The sequence below is a fragment of the Sceloporus occidentalis genome, unplaced genomic scaffold, assembly GCF_023333645.1.
Source record: "Sceloporus occidentalis isolate IW3139 unplaced genomic scaffold, rSceOcc1.0.p SCAF_2, whole genome shotgun sequence".
NCBI lineage: Eukaryota > Metazoa > Chordata > Lepidosauria > Squamata > Phrynosomatidae > Sceloporus > Sceloporus occidentalis.
Window position 1 is genome coordinate 262,783,252 of NW_028316982.1, and position 16,605 is coordinate 262,799,856.

Below are 16,605 nucleotides of genomic sequence, written 5' to 3' on the forward strand. Positions count from 1 at the left end.
TGTGACTTTGCAGCAATGTATGAAATGGCCACTTTCTTTCCTTTGTTTTCTCTACTGAGGCATGGATGGAAATTTAGACAGAGAAGAACATGGCTATGTTTCCTCACAGAGGGAGGGCTGGTATTTCAAATGCTAATGAACCTCTTGTTCAATGCACATTGCTATTCCCTCCCCCCAACACCAGGTCCAAAACTCCATGATTGCATTAATTATTAAAAATAATACTTTTTTGAATATTTGAAGAACCCATGTTAAATAATTACAATCATATTCATTACTGTCAATGATATTCAATAATTTCATTGAAATTATTAAAATTTTAAAATTATTAATTAAAATTTTAAAAATTTTTAAATTTTTTTTTATTTCACTTTTTATATTTTCAGAAACTTACTCTTCAAGGCAAATTGCATCACTCACCCCCGCGGAGAGGCTTTGTTTAATTAGGCGGAAAAAGGAGCGATCGAATTATGAATTGTTGGGGCGCGAATTGATGGAAACCTCTAGGAAAAATGTGGAGAGTCTACTGGAAAACAGTAATGAGCATTTTAAGGAAGAAATGCAATGGAAAAAATTATATCTAGAGGAAACGAGGTCAAATTTCAAGGAGTTAATTGGTGTTTTAAAGGAGTTTACCAATACATACAAGGAGGAGTGTGCAAAGAGAGAGTCAAAGCCAGTCAGGATTGTTAGGCGTGTGAAGAGAAAGGTTGCTGAAAATGTACAAAGCAAAGAACAACAGCTTCCTACAAATGAATTAGATGCAGGCCCAATAGAAAACAAAACATCACAGTGTTCACAAGATCAATCAATCAACCCCGGGCCAAGTAATGCCTTGGAAATTTCTAGAAAATTCCGGGCTCCTAGAGTTATTAAGAAGCCTGTACCTTTTTCACCATGATTTAACTATTAACATTACGATTAGTAACTGCATGTCAGTTATTTTTGGATTTAAGGTTAAAAATTACTAGTGCATAGGTAATAGCAGAGGTGTTAGAGTTTTGTGTTAGTTTGTGTGCTGTAGGATTTAGATGTTTTATGTTTGGTTTTATGAACACTTCATTTAGAGCCAAAGGAGTGGAATGTAGAGACAACAGTTGTACCATTTGTTATGCACTAAAAATAAATCACAATGTTGTTGAAAATGTTACAGTAACAAAGTATTAACTTTATTAAACAACTGCATCAGTAAGATTTTTTATGAAACAATAAGTATATACATTTGTATTGGCACCAAGGAAGTAACAATGGTTCACCGCAGTGAAATGTGTATATGTTTATATCATATTCTTAACATGTTTTACCCGGTCAAACCATTGATATAGTTTTAGGAAGAAAGATGGAGACATATACATAACAACAAGCATCTGTAATGTAACAAGGTCTGTGACATGTCTTTACCTGAGATTGACATAGACTGTTATACATAATAGTGTTCCACAAATCTTACTATGATAGGAAAAAGAACTCAAACTTTGTGGTTGAAACAAGGTCTGTGACATGTCTTAACCAGACATTGACACAGTTTGATCAGAGCAAGAAATCTACCACCTCTGGTAGACATATGTAAACATTGGCTTGGCATAGAGGTAGTGCTGTCACTGTGTGCACTATCCAAAGTGCTCCACAAATCTTACGTTTATAGCAAAATAACTAACTAAAACCTTGCTGTTGAAACAATGTCTTCACCAGACATTGCCACAGTTTGATTAGAACAAGAAATCTACCACCTCTGGTAGACATAGTGCAATAGTGCTTTTAAACATTGGCTTGGGATACAAGTAGTGCTGTGACTGTGTGCACTATCCAAAGTGCTACACAAATGTTACTTTGATAGCAACATTACTTAAACCTTGCTGTTGAAACAAGGTCCGTGACTTGTCTTCACCAGACATTGCCACAGTTTGATCAGACCAAGAAATCTACCACCTATGATAGACATATGTAAACATTGGCTTGGCATAGAGGTAGTGCAGTCACTGTGAGCACTATCCAAAGTGCTCCACAAATCTTACGTTGATAGCAAAATAACTTACTAATACCTTGTTCTTGAAACAAGGTGTCTGACATTTCTTCACCAGACATTGGCACAGTTTGATCAGAACAAGAAATCTACCACCTCTGGTAGACATAGTGCAATAGTGCTTTTTAACATTGGCTTGGCATACAGGTAGTGCTGTCACTGTGTGCACTATACGAAATGCTACACAAATCATACGTTGATAGCAAACTAACTAAATGAAACCTTGCTGTTGAAACAAGGTCTGTGACATGTCTTAACCAGACATTGACACAGTTTGATCAGAACAAGAAATCTACCACCTCTGGTAGACATAGTGCAGCAGTGCTTGTAAACATGGGCTTGGCATAAAACTAGTACAACAGCTAACTTTTTGTAAGTGATATAACATTGCAAACCATAAAACCTATAAACAACTATCAACAGTAACAACGTTAACATTAAAAAACTTTTGCTAACATAATAACAATTTCAATTAGCAAGACTGGCCAGAGTGTGGGCAGCAAACCAGGTCTTCAGGTTATCCACTTCCTCCTGTAACTTTCTGACTGTGGAGAACAGTACAAATTTAACAATGAAATACTCGCCAACCCATCGCGTTATATTCTACATGTAAAAAGGGCTATGAGTAAACAATACGTACAAGTTTCAGGAGAAGGCAACATCGCAATATGTTGCTCCAGTGCCTGGACTCTTTGCTCCAATGTCATATCTGTGACAATGATATATAAGTAAGTGTACTGCATTTGAATCAGCAATATTTCATTCATTAATATCCTGTGCAGATTGATACTCACGGCTAGTACCGGGACTGGAAACCTGAGTCTCCATCCTTGCAACTCTTCTCTCCAAATCTGAAGAAAGCATACAATGTTATGGTTAAGCCTACACATATTAATCAAAATAAAAAATAATTCAATTTTTTATAAACAACATTGATACATGTCTGACTAGCAAAACTGAACAAATGAACATTCTGTAAGTCATACAACAGGTCATGCTGGCCTTGTTTTTTTGTGAAATGGAAGCCACAGAAGGTCAAGCAGGTTGGCAGTATCAACATTTTGTAATGGATATTTCCCCCAATTAATTGCCAAGCAAGGCATTCCTCCCTCTGGCAGCAAAGAGATGACAAAAGAGGTAGCATGCTTGCTGAACTCCATGGCAATGATAACCAGAAAGCAATTAGATAACAATGAAAACAATTTAACCCATGTTGATATATAATATGCAATGTTTATTACATGTTACAGTGGCATATATTCACACTACAATGTATCATTGTGGAGAAGTTCCACAAAACAATGGTGACCTTTGTCCACTGCATAGGTAAGCCTGCAAAGGTCAGGAGTCATGCCATGTAAGCTATTAGTAATGGTTTAAATGTTGATTCTTGCAATCCCTGCCTTAGGCATAATTCAATTTAGTAATGTCATGTTGGCCCTAATCTGACCCTTATCAGGAATTGAAGGATTGGAAAATAAAATAACAATGTAAAGTGCTCCTATCAGGCCTAGATGTATAATGTAATGGAAAATAATGAGACAACAGTACTAAACAATATTTATATAAATAGCAATATGCATATATGCATTAAAATGAAATGTTACCAAGGTAGTACTTGCTTAAAATATGAACTAATGCATTATGTTCTACAAAGTAATGAAACAACACTACTAACCAATATTTTTAATAATAGGAGTATGTATATATGCATTAAAATCCAATACCATTAATGCATTCTCTATGAGAAATATCAAATAATAAACATACCATTATCATCCTCCAAAGCTGGGATGGATGATGGGGCGGGAGAAGGATGCTGCTCATCACTCATTTCTACATATGAATGATAATCATGAGATTGATCAAAAGGAAATAACATCACATTATTATTATCAATAATGAATGCTATCTACAAGTTAGTAAACAAAATTATAAGTTCTGTAAGGTGAGTATGATTCCTAGCTTATATTTTAAACAGCCAATGTAATTTAACATAACCAATTATATATTTCACCTATTTTTATAGCTAAATCTATATACACTCACAAATACACTCACACATATGTAATTTTAAAACTTCTGAATACAGAAACATTGTTGTTTGATAATATTGCAATGAATGTATATTTTATTGCTAATTTATAATGTAGGATTTTACTTTTGGATTATTTGAAAATTTAAAAAAAAGGACAACTTACCCAAGTCTCCCTCAGGAATTTCCTCAGGAGCCCTGGGAGGAGGTGGAGATGCATTCCTCCCTGCATTGTAAGAAATTTTGTAGAGGTTATATATGGTTTTCATGTAATGCAATTTTTATAAAATATAATAATTCTGCATAGGCCGTGACTATGTGACCCTGATGCTATGTTGTCCTCTAATTGGAGGAACAGACAGCGAATAACATGGCTATATGTCTTTAGTACAGAAATAAATATAATTGAAGATATAAATAATCATATTAACTTGATTTTCATTATTATTAATGAAAATATTAATAATAATATTAAGTAGATGAGCTTAAGTCATGTGCTTTTTAAAAGTACATTCAATTATCAATAATGATATAATAATTGTTTTCTGTAAACAATATTGATCCTAACCATGTGTATGTGATGATATATATATATATATATATATATATAAATCTACATTAATATATCAGTGCAAATTTAAAGCCCCAAGGAAAATTAGTTTAATGAAGTAGAAGTAATTAAATTAAAGTTGAACTTCTACTTCAATTTAGAAAAAGTTATTAATTAATCTAATCTTATAAATCATTATTAAGTAACAGTAAATATTATTAAAAAAATTACCTGCAGGAAATCTCTCCCTTGGATGAGGTCTCCCCGCAATTCCCCACAATTCCCTCATCTTTTGGAATTGAGGGAATTTTTGAAGCTCCGAGGGAGGAGGATCTTGCCCAAACCTATCTATAAGGGCATAAAATGCCCCTTTTAAATATTTAAATTTCCGTCGGGCCATGTGCGCGTCCCGCACATACCCTCCCTGTGTCCTCAGCCCAGCAGCCACTCTCCGGAAAATATGTATATTTCTCCGAGGAGTGGACTGCATGAGCTGGGGAACCACTGCTGGGGTATCCCGAAGAACTTAACCTATTTGCTTGTAAGGGACTTCTGAAATCGATCCAGAACTGCAGGCTTCTACCTCTGCTTTATCCAAAGATACTCATGGACATAATTGCAAGAACAAACTTACTACAGAATTGATGGGGCCTAGCTGGGGAAAACAAGGAGCGTAATAAGATGCAGACAATGAGGGCAAGCCAACAAAAGCATCTGGAAATGGGTGTGGTTAGGGAGAGCAGCAGTTGTGGATAATTGATAACAATGGCAGTGTTTTTGGACTGATGGATGAGGGCCAGGTGGTGGAGCAGTGGAAGCACACAGAGCGATATCAAGGAGTAGCATATTAACATATAGTGAGGTGTTGGCCACCAAATGTGTGTTAAGAGTTAAGAGTTCTGCCAGATGTCCTGGCATAACATTCTCAATTGTTTCAACTTTTATGCCATTGTCAGTACTGAGTACTCTTCCACAAAGCATCAGGTCCCAGATACATTCACAGCTGCACACATACCAGTGAAACGTAACACATGATGCACAATAATACTATTATTAATATTTATCTCTTACCTGCCTCGCCCCATGGATCGAGGGAGGGAACAACAACAATTAACCTACAAACAACATCAGTTAAAAAAATCAGTTAAAACACATAAGATGTGCACATGTTAAAACAATCTGCTTTTAAGATGCATTTAAAACTCACCATTTAAAATTCCCAGCCTTAATTCCCAGTAGAATGATTCAAACCCATAAAAGCTCCACTTAGATGTTTAGGACACAAAATCTTTATCATGTGTTTGTGTTTCTGCTTGCAGTATTGTTTGTGTGGAAATTCAAACAGGCTGTTAGGGAGAAAAGCCTCATTTGGAGGTTTGGGAGATGCTGGTTTAAAGAATCCTGGTTAAGCAGGCCATACAATACCCGAGAACGAGAAGTTGCCATGATAGTTAAAGGGGGATATAATGTTATAACAGTATAGTATGATAAGGTTATGCAATCAACAGAAGCAGACTTTATTTCCATTTATTAGTCATGCTATTAAAAACACTGTAAAATTTGAATTTGTTGTTGCTGTGTACTTTCAAGTCATTTCTGACTTATGGCAACCCTAAGGCTAACCTATCAAGGGGTTTTGGCACGGTTTGTTCAGAGGTTTGTGACTGCCTTCCCCTGAGGCTAAGAGAGTAGGACTTGTCCAAGGCCACCTAGCTGGTTTTCATGCCTGAGTGGCAATTCAAATCCTGGTCTCTAGAGAGGTACACAACACACAAAACTGCACCACACTTGAAATGTGTGTTGTGTGCCTTCAAGTCATTCCCGACTTATGGTGGCCCTAAGGCAAACCTATTGTGGGGTTTTCTTGGCAAGATCTTGGAATACCAAGGTTGAAAGTCCTACAAACCTTGCTCTGTATCTTTCAACCAGTCACAATCTTGAGCGTAGGAATGAGTCAGACTCCATTGGGAGAGTTCATCTGAAGTTTAGGAATGAGGTATCATTAATGCATCGGTGGCACAAACAGGAGTTTATCACACTGGGGCTAATTTCGGTATTAAAGAGACATTAAAGCAAAGTTAAGCCATCCCACACAATGTAATTATAACCAAGTGGTTATTTTAAACATAAATAAATAAATAAATAAATAGTTAAATCATCCCACAAATAAAGGGGAAATGACATGCAATTTGACAAATGAGGTTCACACACATTTACATTCCATGCGTAATAATGTGAAAATGGGGAAAACCCCCGAAGTTGCATTTCATATTCAGCGATGTTTACAGCGGAGATAAAGTAGAAATGAAGGAGAATTGGACGTACTGCGCATGTCCACAAACGGAGGGGGACTCGTCCCGTAGCCGAAAATCATGGAGCCCCACAGCTTCTACCTCCTTTTGTGACGACAAGAAAGTGGGAGCTTTGGACTGCCACTGAGGTCTAGTGCCTCGTGGGGCTTTTGGGAAGGAGCAAAAGAGATCATTATGGGATCCTCCTCCCACCCCAACAAGGCAATCTATGCCAGGATTGTGAGTAGGTTGGAGACATAGGCCTGTTACAGTCTGCCAAAATAAAGTTGCTTCGGGTCTCTTTGGAGGTATGCTGTTTAAATGATGCATGTATCCTAAGAATCCGGAAGCTGCACCAAAGCTGCACTCTAGTGCTTAGGAACTGAGGCCGGTTACAAACCGGCACTTGGGACGTCCGCAGGACGTCCCATTTTAAAAAAGGGGCGTCTCTTCTAGATGCCCCTGGGTCTAATACGGACTCTGTCCGTACAATATGGCGCTGGCCGTTCCACACGGACAGTGCCATCTTTACGTATCGGACGCTGTGCGTCCGAACATGTCGCAGCGCCTGTGACGTCGCGAATGCGCCCCTGGCGCCTCGCGACGTCACAGAGGCGCCGCAGAAAGAAGCTCCATTTTGGAGCTTCTTTTTTGCTCCGTAAGGGAGCCGCGCAGTGTGGCTGCGACAGCTCCCTTATGGAGCAAACGGTGGCGGCAGCAGACCGCCTCAAAGCGGCGGTCTATAACCCACCTGAGTGTGGCTTTGGCGCGACCTCTGGACTCTTAGGACCCATGCATCATTTAAATGGCATACCTCCAAAGAGACCCAAAGCAGCTTTATTTTGGCAGTCTGTAACAGGCCATAGAAAGGTGCCTTTATCTATCTCCCTATTACACTATCTGTCTTCGTGTGTGTGTGTGTGTGTGTGTGTGTGTGTGTATGGAAAGATACTACATGTATACATATATGGTTTCATAAACCAAAACATGTCCCCACACATTCTGACAGCCAACATCAAGTCCTCCTGAACGCTGTCTCCCCGATTAATGGGTAATGCTATGCCTAGCCTCCCTTTCCAAAAGCAAAATAACCACATATCAAAACCGGACGCGATCCCGGGGGGGGGGGGGTAGCAGCACTTTCTCCAAGGCACAACCAGCAGCAATCCCGCCCCATAGAACCATGGGAAAACCAGAAAAACAAGGGTTATACTGAAGATTACGTAAATTTGGTGATCATACCATCGCAGTTTCGCAAATAAAGCAAATTCAAAAATGCATTTTCGCTAAAGTTCCAAACTTAAAAAGATGTGGATTAATCCTACTTTATGTCTGGTTTAACTGCAGTGTTTGCGTGACGTCGTCTGAAATTGTGTTGTGTAATTATGTGTGTGTGTGTGTGTGGGGGGGGGGGTTGAGATATTTTTGGGATAACGCCCCAATCTCCTTCGTGTGATAAACTCCACACAGCTCTGCATTTGGGTTATTAAACAGTGTGCTACATGCTATATCTTAAATTAGTATTTGGAGGCTGTAGTGTGTTTTAAGTCACTATAGGGACTAACTAATCAAAATCAGTTAAGATGGAAATTTTCCTAATGAAAAGGGGCACCTTAATCAAAAGTATTTTCAGCTGAAGTGATTGACTTCAGTTGACATTTCATCATGAAAGTTACCTGACAATTAAGTTATTTGTTAATGAAAATGTGAGACGGTGCTAGGCAGCCAACAATTTAGGGGGAAAATACACCTAGAATTTGCTAGCCACTGTAGGCCAGGGAAGTTTATGTCACAAGATTTGGGCCTCTTACTCAAGAGTAGATGCACCTTATCCAGTGGGATAAGATGGGTACTCCAATCCCATTAAATACAATGGCACAGTAAAATGGTGTCCCTTATATAAAATGGCAAAATCAAGGTTTGCTGTTTGGAATTTTTGGGGAATAGTTTCAAGCCATGGATGCTTAAATCCATGGATAAAGAATCTGTGGTAAAATGGTATAAGTGGTGTAAGTGAATAAATTATACACACACACACACACACACACACACACACATGTAGCTTTACTTGGGGGGAAACCCACAGTTATAAAAATAATATATATTATTGTATTATTAATAATATTTAATACACACACACAATAACTGTGAGTTTCCCCCAAATAAAGCTACTTTTATATATATATAATATATGAAAATAAAATATATTATTATATTATTACTAATATTATTATTCCAACTCTACGATTCTATATAAACATATATAATTATTGTGGGTTCCACCCAGGTAAAGCTATTTTGTATATAGACACACAAAAGTAGCATTACTTGCGGGAAAATCCAGTTATAAAAATCATATATATATTATTAACAATATGTTATATTATTATATAACATATCTGAGTTTCCCCCAAATAAAGCTACATATACACACATATATATCATATAAAATAATATATATTACTATATTATTATATTATATTATTTATTTATTTAGGTATTTATATCAGACAGTTCCCTGCCCTCAGGCTTACAATCTAAAAGGCATGAAACCAAAGAAGGGAATGATGGAGGGAAAGGGGATGAGGTCCAGTGGTTCTTCTCTCCCTCTGAGGCCTGGACCAAGGCAGATGGATTGGAGGGAGGGCTCTTCCTTCTTCCAGGCTAGTCCATATTATATTATGGGTTCCTCCCAAGGAGATATACACATATAAAAAATAATTGTGGGTTCAAGATATATATATATATATATATATATATTCAACAAGAGAAATAGGTGCGACTGAGGTGGCTATTTTATTTGTGGTGGTGAAGCATACAAAAAGGGACGCCATGAATTGAGACAACTTTAACGTGTATATATTTATTAACAACCAGAGAAACGGGAGCCAAGAAAGCTGAGGCTGCCACAACGTTTTGGGCGGGAAAAGCCCTCAACTCAACTCCCCTCAGAGCGAGCGACGGTTACAATAACCGCCTCTTTTCCCCAAAAGGGGCGTGGCCATGACGTGACGATAACAGAAAAAATAAAAGAGGCGAGGGGCGGGGCTGGAGGGGGAAGGCGGAGACTAGAGGAAAAGCCACGTGACCCGTCTCTGAGTTTCGTCACCGCCTTCCTCCTTATTACGCCGAGGGAAGAGAAGGAAAGGGGGGGAAAAGGAAAAAAGGGGGTGGGGTGGGGAGGAGGAGTCACGTGGCAGGGGCGGCGAGGGGCGTGGCCTAGGGGAGGGAGGGAGGGAGGGAGGGAGATGGAGGAGGCGGGGATAAAGTTTTAAAGGGAAGGAATAGGAAGGGCGAGAGTCACGTGATCCGGGCGTCCGGACCAGAGCGGCTTCAGCGGCGGCCATTTTCTTGCGGCGGCCAGATGTGTCTAGAGGCGTTGGTGGCCGCGGCGGCAGTCGAGTGGAGAGAGCGGCTGGGCGGGGAAGGAGGAGAAGGAGGACCTTTTCCCGGGTGACAGGCCCGGCCCTTCCCTTCCCTTCCCTTCCCTTCCGGAGGGCGTCGGAGGCTCGGCGGCGGCGCTTGGGGGCCGCCCGGGACCGCCCTCCCTCCTTCTCTCTCCTCCTGCTCCTCCTCCTCCTTCTGCCCAGTGGCTTCCCCAGCGAAGGACTAGCGGCAGCCTCCTCCTGCTCCTCCAGCACCATCATGTCCGGGCAGAGCCTGACCGACCGCATCACGGCGGCGCAGCACAGCGTGACCGGCTCGGCCGTCTCCAAGACCGTCTGCAAGGCCACCACCCACGAAGTCATGGGCCCCAAGAAGAAGCACCTCGACTGTGAGTCCCGCCCCGGGAGCCCCCCAGGCCCTTTGGGCGCCCGCCCTCCCTCCCTCCCTTATTGCTTGACTTCTTTATACGTTGTTGGCCGCCTTGGGTCTCGCTTTGGCGGAAAGGCGGGGTCAAAATACAATGCCAGGCTCTTCTGCCCCAAAGGCTCTCAGAGCGGCTTACAGATCGGGAATTGGACTCCTTCCCAGGTTTACAGGCTTAGAAATGAAAGCCATGACACCCGCCGAGCAGAAGGGAATGCAGCTTCCATTCGCATTAGCAGCAGCCTTTGCGTTCAGTAGCGCTCCGCACTCTCTTCCCAAAAGTACAAGACAGACGAGGGCTCCTCGGGCAAATCAAGGCTGAAGTCTCTCTCCCCGGAAGCCAAGCCGAGGCTGTCGTCCTTGGGCCCCGGTGTCACGGCAAGGCCCGGCTGGGAAAGCTTCAGGGGAGTCGAAAGGGAGGAAGATGGATGGCCTCAGCCTCCAGGACCTGAGCAGAGAAGGGGGGATGCAGGGGGGCTTGGGGACGTCTAAGGCAGCTAATAAGAACGACTCAACTAACATGCCCCCCTTCCACGTTTTAGTCCCTCAGCAGCTCCGTCAGTTGAAAGCCTTCGGCTGATCAGTCGGCTTTACTTCCATGCTTCTGCTGGACCTCGGACGCTCCCCTTTCCTCCTTTCTGTTCTCCCTGTATTTGCTGCTGCTGCTCAAAAATAAGTGTCTGTTGCAGCGTCTTCATAGCTTCATTTTCCCCTATCTATGTCGCATGCTTCATCCCCCATTTCTTGTTGTTTAAACATGGGCTAGGACTGCTGTATGCCTTCGAATCATTTCCCACTTAGACCCAAAGGCGAGACTGCCATGGGGTTTTCTTGGGACGTTTCCCCAGAGGGGTCTGCCATTGCCAAGCTCTCAGCCTGAGAGATTGTGACTTGCCCAGGGTTACACTGGGGGCTTCTGTGGCGAAGCTGGGATGTGTGGACCTTGTCTCCAGAGTCATAGTCCCACGCTCAGACTCCTAGACCTGGCTGGCTCTTTTTCCCTTTATGATATTTGCCCTTTTCTCCCTTACCTCGCCTTTGATGCTTTTCCTTGGCTCCTTCTCCTCCTCCTCCTCTTTACTTGGAGCTCTCTTGCTCACAACTTCAGGGAATTTTCTGGCCAGTGGTTTGGCCGGAAAAGGAAAAGGTTAAGCTGTTCTCACAGAGAAGCAGGAGAAGCCAAGCCAAGCCTCAACTAAACTCATGGCTGAACTCAACTCAAAAGTTACATGCTTCTGAATAGTTTTGGGTGAGGGAGAGGCTGCATATGGCTTTCCCACAGGATAATGCCCAAACTGGACCAGCCATCTTCTTCTTTCCTTGTGTCACATAAGTTTGTCTGATTTATGTACCCTTGCCTTCAGTTCGTACATATATTACTATCGCTGGGGCAAATCACACTCTCTCAGCCTCAGGGGAAGGCAATGGCAAACGCCTCCAAACAAACCTTGCCAAGAAAACCCCATGATAGCTTCATCTTAGGCTCACCGTAAGTTGGAAAGGACTTGACACAAGAGACACAGAAAAGGCCCACTGAATCAGATGTTACCTTTCTCTCTCTCTCTCTCTCTCTCTCTCTGGCTTTTCTTTGCAAATGAAGATCCAGGAAGGACTCATCCGGCACTTACATTTCATATTTCCCCATTGCACTTGTGCCCTGTTTCTCTTTTCCTTTTTAAAAGCAAATCCCCCTTTGAAAGTCAGCTGGTCATTTCATTGCTTCTCTTTGAATTGCCCCATTCCCAATTGAGTGTCACCATTGCTAGGCCTGTCAGAAATTATTATTATTATTATTATTATTATTATTAACCTTTATTTATGAAGCGCTGTAAATTTACACAGCGCTGTACATGCAATCTTTTTAGTTAGACGGTTCCCTGCCCTCAGGCTTACTATCTAAAAAGACATGACATAAAAGGAGAAGGGAGTGGTGGAGGGAAAGGGTAAGAGGTCCAGCAGTTCCTCTCTACCTCCGAGGCCTGGACCAAGGCAGATGGACTGGAGGGAGGGCTTGGCTTCAAAATGGAAGGTTAATCATTATCCAGGGAAAATACATACTCACAAGTAGGATAATACATATACAGTACATAGCAATACAGGAAATGGATCAATAAACAGTCAACAACAATGTTAACAAGAAATGTTAGTTGATCTGTCCCTTTAAATTCTTTCAACTCTTTAAAGCTTAGCTAGTGGCACCTCAGGACAGTACTGGAAGAGGTGCAAAGATTTACAACACTTTACAGTCTGTTAGAGCAACCTGCATGTTTTTTAAACTTTGTTACAGTTGTTCAGCAAAAACAAAACAACTTCAATGCTGTTGTTGATTTTCATTAAGTAACACCATTATCTTTTTGTGTAATTTCTCAAAGTGACACCAAATTACACATTGCCACTTGTTTCTGACACTGTCATCTTTATTATTATTTGGATTTAACAGTTGAAACCCATTTCTTTCTAATTGTAACCTTGTCTGTTCTTTATCTTATGCCTTTGGTGACAGTATCTTAATTCTGTGTTTTGCTTCCACACTGTTGGCAAATTCTGCTGAAGGACAGAGATTGACACCACCATCTCAAAATTGTTGTTTTTCTTAATGTTGCCTGCAATAAAGTGTGGATAACTTTGAATTTGTCATCCCTTGAGTTAGGCTTGTGTAGCTGCAAAAAGAATGTGAAATGCTAAGGTTTTTATTCAGCGGCTGTATCTTTTGAGTCTCATAGTAATGAAACAGTTGTATAATGCAGAACGTTAAGCAGGAAATAACCATTCTCTTCTGCCCTTCCCCATCCTTAGAATAACTGTTCACAGTTCCTCATTATTTTGTGTAGTATGTATGTTTGAATCTGACCCCACATTTTCTTTTCACATCTACAGCTATATGAGAGGGTTTATCAATGGTTACAAGTCTAATTTGGTTATGATCTTTTTGAGGAACTTGGGGACACTTGGGGCATTATCTGCTCCTCTTACGATGTCCTGTTGAAATCTGAAATATGGATTTGTTAATCTGTGTGTTTGGGGATCACACAAGATGTATCTGTATCTGTTCTTGGTCTGCCACCCATTGCAGGCAGTGAAATTTCACCTTGGGTCTTAGCAGCCCAGCTTGGGAAAATCCTTACTGCCATTGATTGCCTCAGTGTTAATATTCTGTGAAGCCATTACTGTTTGGTGTGTCTAGAGTGAAAAGTTACTTTGAAACATCTCTAGAGCAAACAGCCAGTTCATATGTCTTTCCTTTCCATTTCATAAAACAATCTGTGACTGCTACTTTAAGGTACAGCTGGCCCTCCACATTTGCGGCTTTGACTTCTGCAGATTTGATTATTTGTGGTTTTGATTAATATGTGCTCTCTAAGAATCTCTAGGTCCTCCAGCACAGTTCTGCCAGAGGTTGACCATAGAGTTGCACTGGAGAACCTGGAGATTTCCAGGGAGGTCTTCCCTCAGGTAAAAAGAATAACGTTTTTTATTTGCTTTTTTTCCACATTCACGGGGTCCTTCACTCCTAACCTCAGCAAATGTGGAGGGACCAGTGTACTTTGTTTCTGATGTAACGGTCCTTGCACATTTTTCATTAACTGGATTGTAAGACAGTGCACAGGAAGGTATATTAAGTAACAGGTTTACATTATAAAAATAGTTTTGAAGCCTTATGCCTTTGGGAGCAGTTTCAGAGTAAATGGGTTGCACATGACTGGATATTTTAACATTAGAAAGCTCTAAATAGTCTGAAATGATAAGCTATTGCTTCATAACAAATGACTTGGGCAGCATTGTAGGAGAAGAGTGACCTTTAATTTTGTTGTATGGTGAGGTCTGTGTTTATGTGTTTACATATTTATGTTGTTCTGAGAACCTCAGTATTAGGTGTTAAAGAAAAACACCAAGCTTTAGCACTCAGGTTACAGAAGAAAGGGCCAGCAACCTAGGAAGGGATATTTTTTGCTATGATTTTTTGTTCCCTCTTTATGTTTCTTACATTCCACCTTTGATCCTAAACTCCTTGCTGCTTCCTTCATTTTGGTTCTCCTTTTCTTCCAAGATTTCTGATAATACAAAAGATTCCTATTAGAAGAATGCTTGTGTTCACGTATTCTGGCTACAATATTTAGGTTTTCGTGACTTTTCTGTAATATTTATAGTATACACACAGTTGAGATACCCATTAACAACAAAGGCTCAACACTGAGCTTAAGAACACTTGTTTCATGTGCAGCTGAGCTGCAGGTGCATGAGGTGTGTTTTGAAAATTTCCTGTAGGAATCTTTTCTCTGATTGTAGTTTTGAAGTTGGATCTGCTGAAGCTGAAGAAGTTTCCAGCTGATCTCTTTCATCTTAGCCTACAAATGTTTCATGTCCTGGTCTCTGCTTCAGTAGTTTTTCGGTAGGAGGATATATCAGTTCATCTCTAAAACATTTAGAAGTAGATGACAAATTGTAAAACTTTCTGAATTTGGAAATTCTATTTAAAGTAGTAAAACTCAGTTGGAATATTAAAAACAAATCAAAATTAAAAATTACAATTGGAATAACAACTTCAAGTGTTTAATCTACAATATTCCTGTTGGAAAGGCTTGATGGATAAACCATGCTTATAAAGTCTGACCACTGTATTTGATACCAGAAAGGAATCCTCAACCCGGATTGATGTATTGAATGAGCTGGTTGGAGAAAGATGTGTTTCCCTTTGGCAGGTGTCTGGAATGGCTTGAGTAATTGGGAGCTATTTGCGTTGCTGACTCATGAGTATGATGCAGTTGTACAGTACTTTGATTCTGCTGCACTGTGGCTTGAGGTATGTTGGGATTTGGTGAGCGATTCTCATGTTTAACTGGGTGTTGAAGTAGATGGCCTTTTGAGCTCCTTGCAGCTTCCATCTAAAAATGCTTTTTTACTTCCTTCTGTAAACAGCAGTGGTAGAAATGAAACTGTTATATTAGTGTGTTCATTGCATACATAAAGATTCTGTGTAAGCTAGATTCTGAGTAAACTTTCCTTTGCTTACAACTTTAATTTCTGTATTCTTTGGTGCTAGCAGTTGATTCAGAATACTGCTTGTGAGGTCATAAGAATAACGTGAGATCCAATATAACGCAAGTTTGCTCTGACTTATGTACTCTGCCTTCTGTTCATACCTATATAACTATCACTCAGGGGTGGATTAGCTCTTTAGCATTAAAACAAAAAGCCCACTGATTCAGATGGGCAAGTTGTACCTTGCAATGTTGCCCTGCAATCAAAGAGTAAACTTGATGATGCCATTAAAATAGGAATCATAAGGTTCAAGGAGAAACATCTGGGCTTATGACTGCTGCAGACTTCAAAAGCCTGACTGTACAGTGTGATTTTTGTGATTGATCTACTTGCATTCTGTGAGCAGCATGTGGATATTGAATGGCTAATCCCTTAACTGACAACATTCATTTGGTACTAGGAGTACTTCAGCTTCCCAGTAATGCCTTTTACCATATGCTCTGCTGCCTCTGTGGAATCATCGGATTGAAAAATTCTTTTATTGCAGTGTTTTATAATACCAAGTGCTTCATTTGTCTTTCTACCCTGTTCAACATGTTGTCATTAGATAGTGGAATAAAAGTATGCTATGCCTGCACAGTATGTGTTTGGCTTGTCTCTATCTCAGTTATAATTGCTTTGTGGATTGCAGTAGAAGAGAGGATCACACTGTGGAGTGAAGAGAATCTTTCTGGGAGATGGATCTGGCAGAGACAATCCTGGTGGGATTGGACTGCTGCTTTCACAGGATTACAACAAACTGCAGCCAGACTTGAATTGTGTAATTTGGATGCTGTTAACTGAAGTCTTGATGAATTATATAACATGGAGACCTCGCACAGTCTGCCACTTAAATTGAAGCGTGTAGAATTGCTCT

General features: G+C 40.6%; 1 protein-coding gene and 1 long non-coding RNA gene across 12 annotated transcripts in view; one reads left to right on the top strand and one right to left on the bottom strand.

Annotated features, from left to right (window-relative positions):
- Positions 1-1,235: 1,235 nt before the first annotated feature.
- Positions 1,236-4,282, bottom strand: LOC149320083 (uncharacterized). Its single transcript, XR_016279914.1, has 5 exons — positions 4,225-4,282; positions 3,794-3,859; positions 2,818-2,874; positions 2,664-2,732; positions 1,236-2,568 (listed from the first exon to the last, which is right to left on the bottom strand). It is a non-coding gene; the product is annotated as an uncharacterized LOC149320083 (long non-coding RNA).
- Positions 4,283-10,168: 5,886 nt separating this feature from the next.
- The window catches only part of PICALM (phosphatidylinositol binding clathrin assembly protein), an 82,675-nt gene continuing 76,238 nt past the window's right edge, over positions 10,169-16,605 (top strand). For 2 of the 11 annotated variants that reach the window (XM_089512885.1, XM_089512881.1), the window contains exon 1: positions 10,169-10,674. In XM_089512885.1, the coding sequence (XP_089369011.1) occupies positions 10,545-10,674 (130 nt within the window). In that variant the 5' untranslated portion in view covers positions 10,169-10,544. The remainder of the gene's footprint in view (positions 10,675-16,605) is intronic. The other 9 variants (XM_089512880.1, XM_089512887.1, XM_089512882.1 and 6 more) reach the window with 6 other exon arrangements.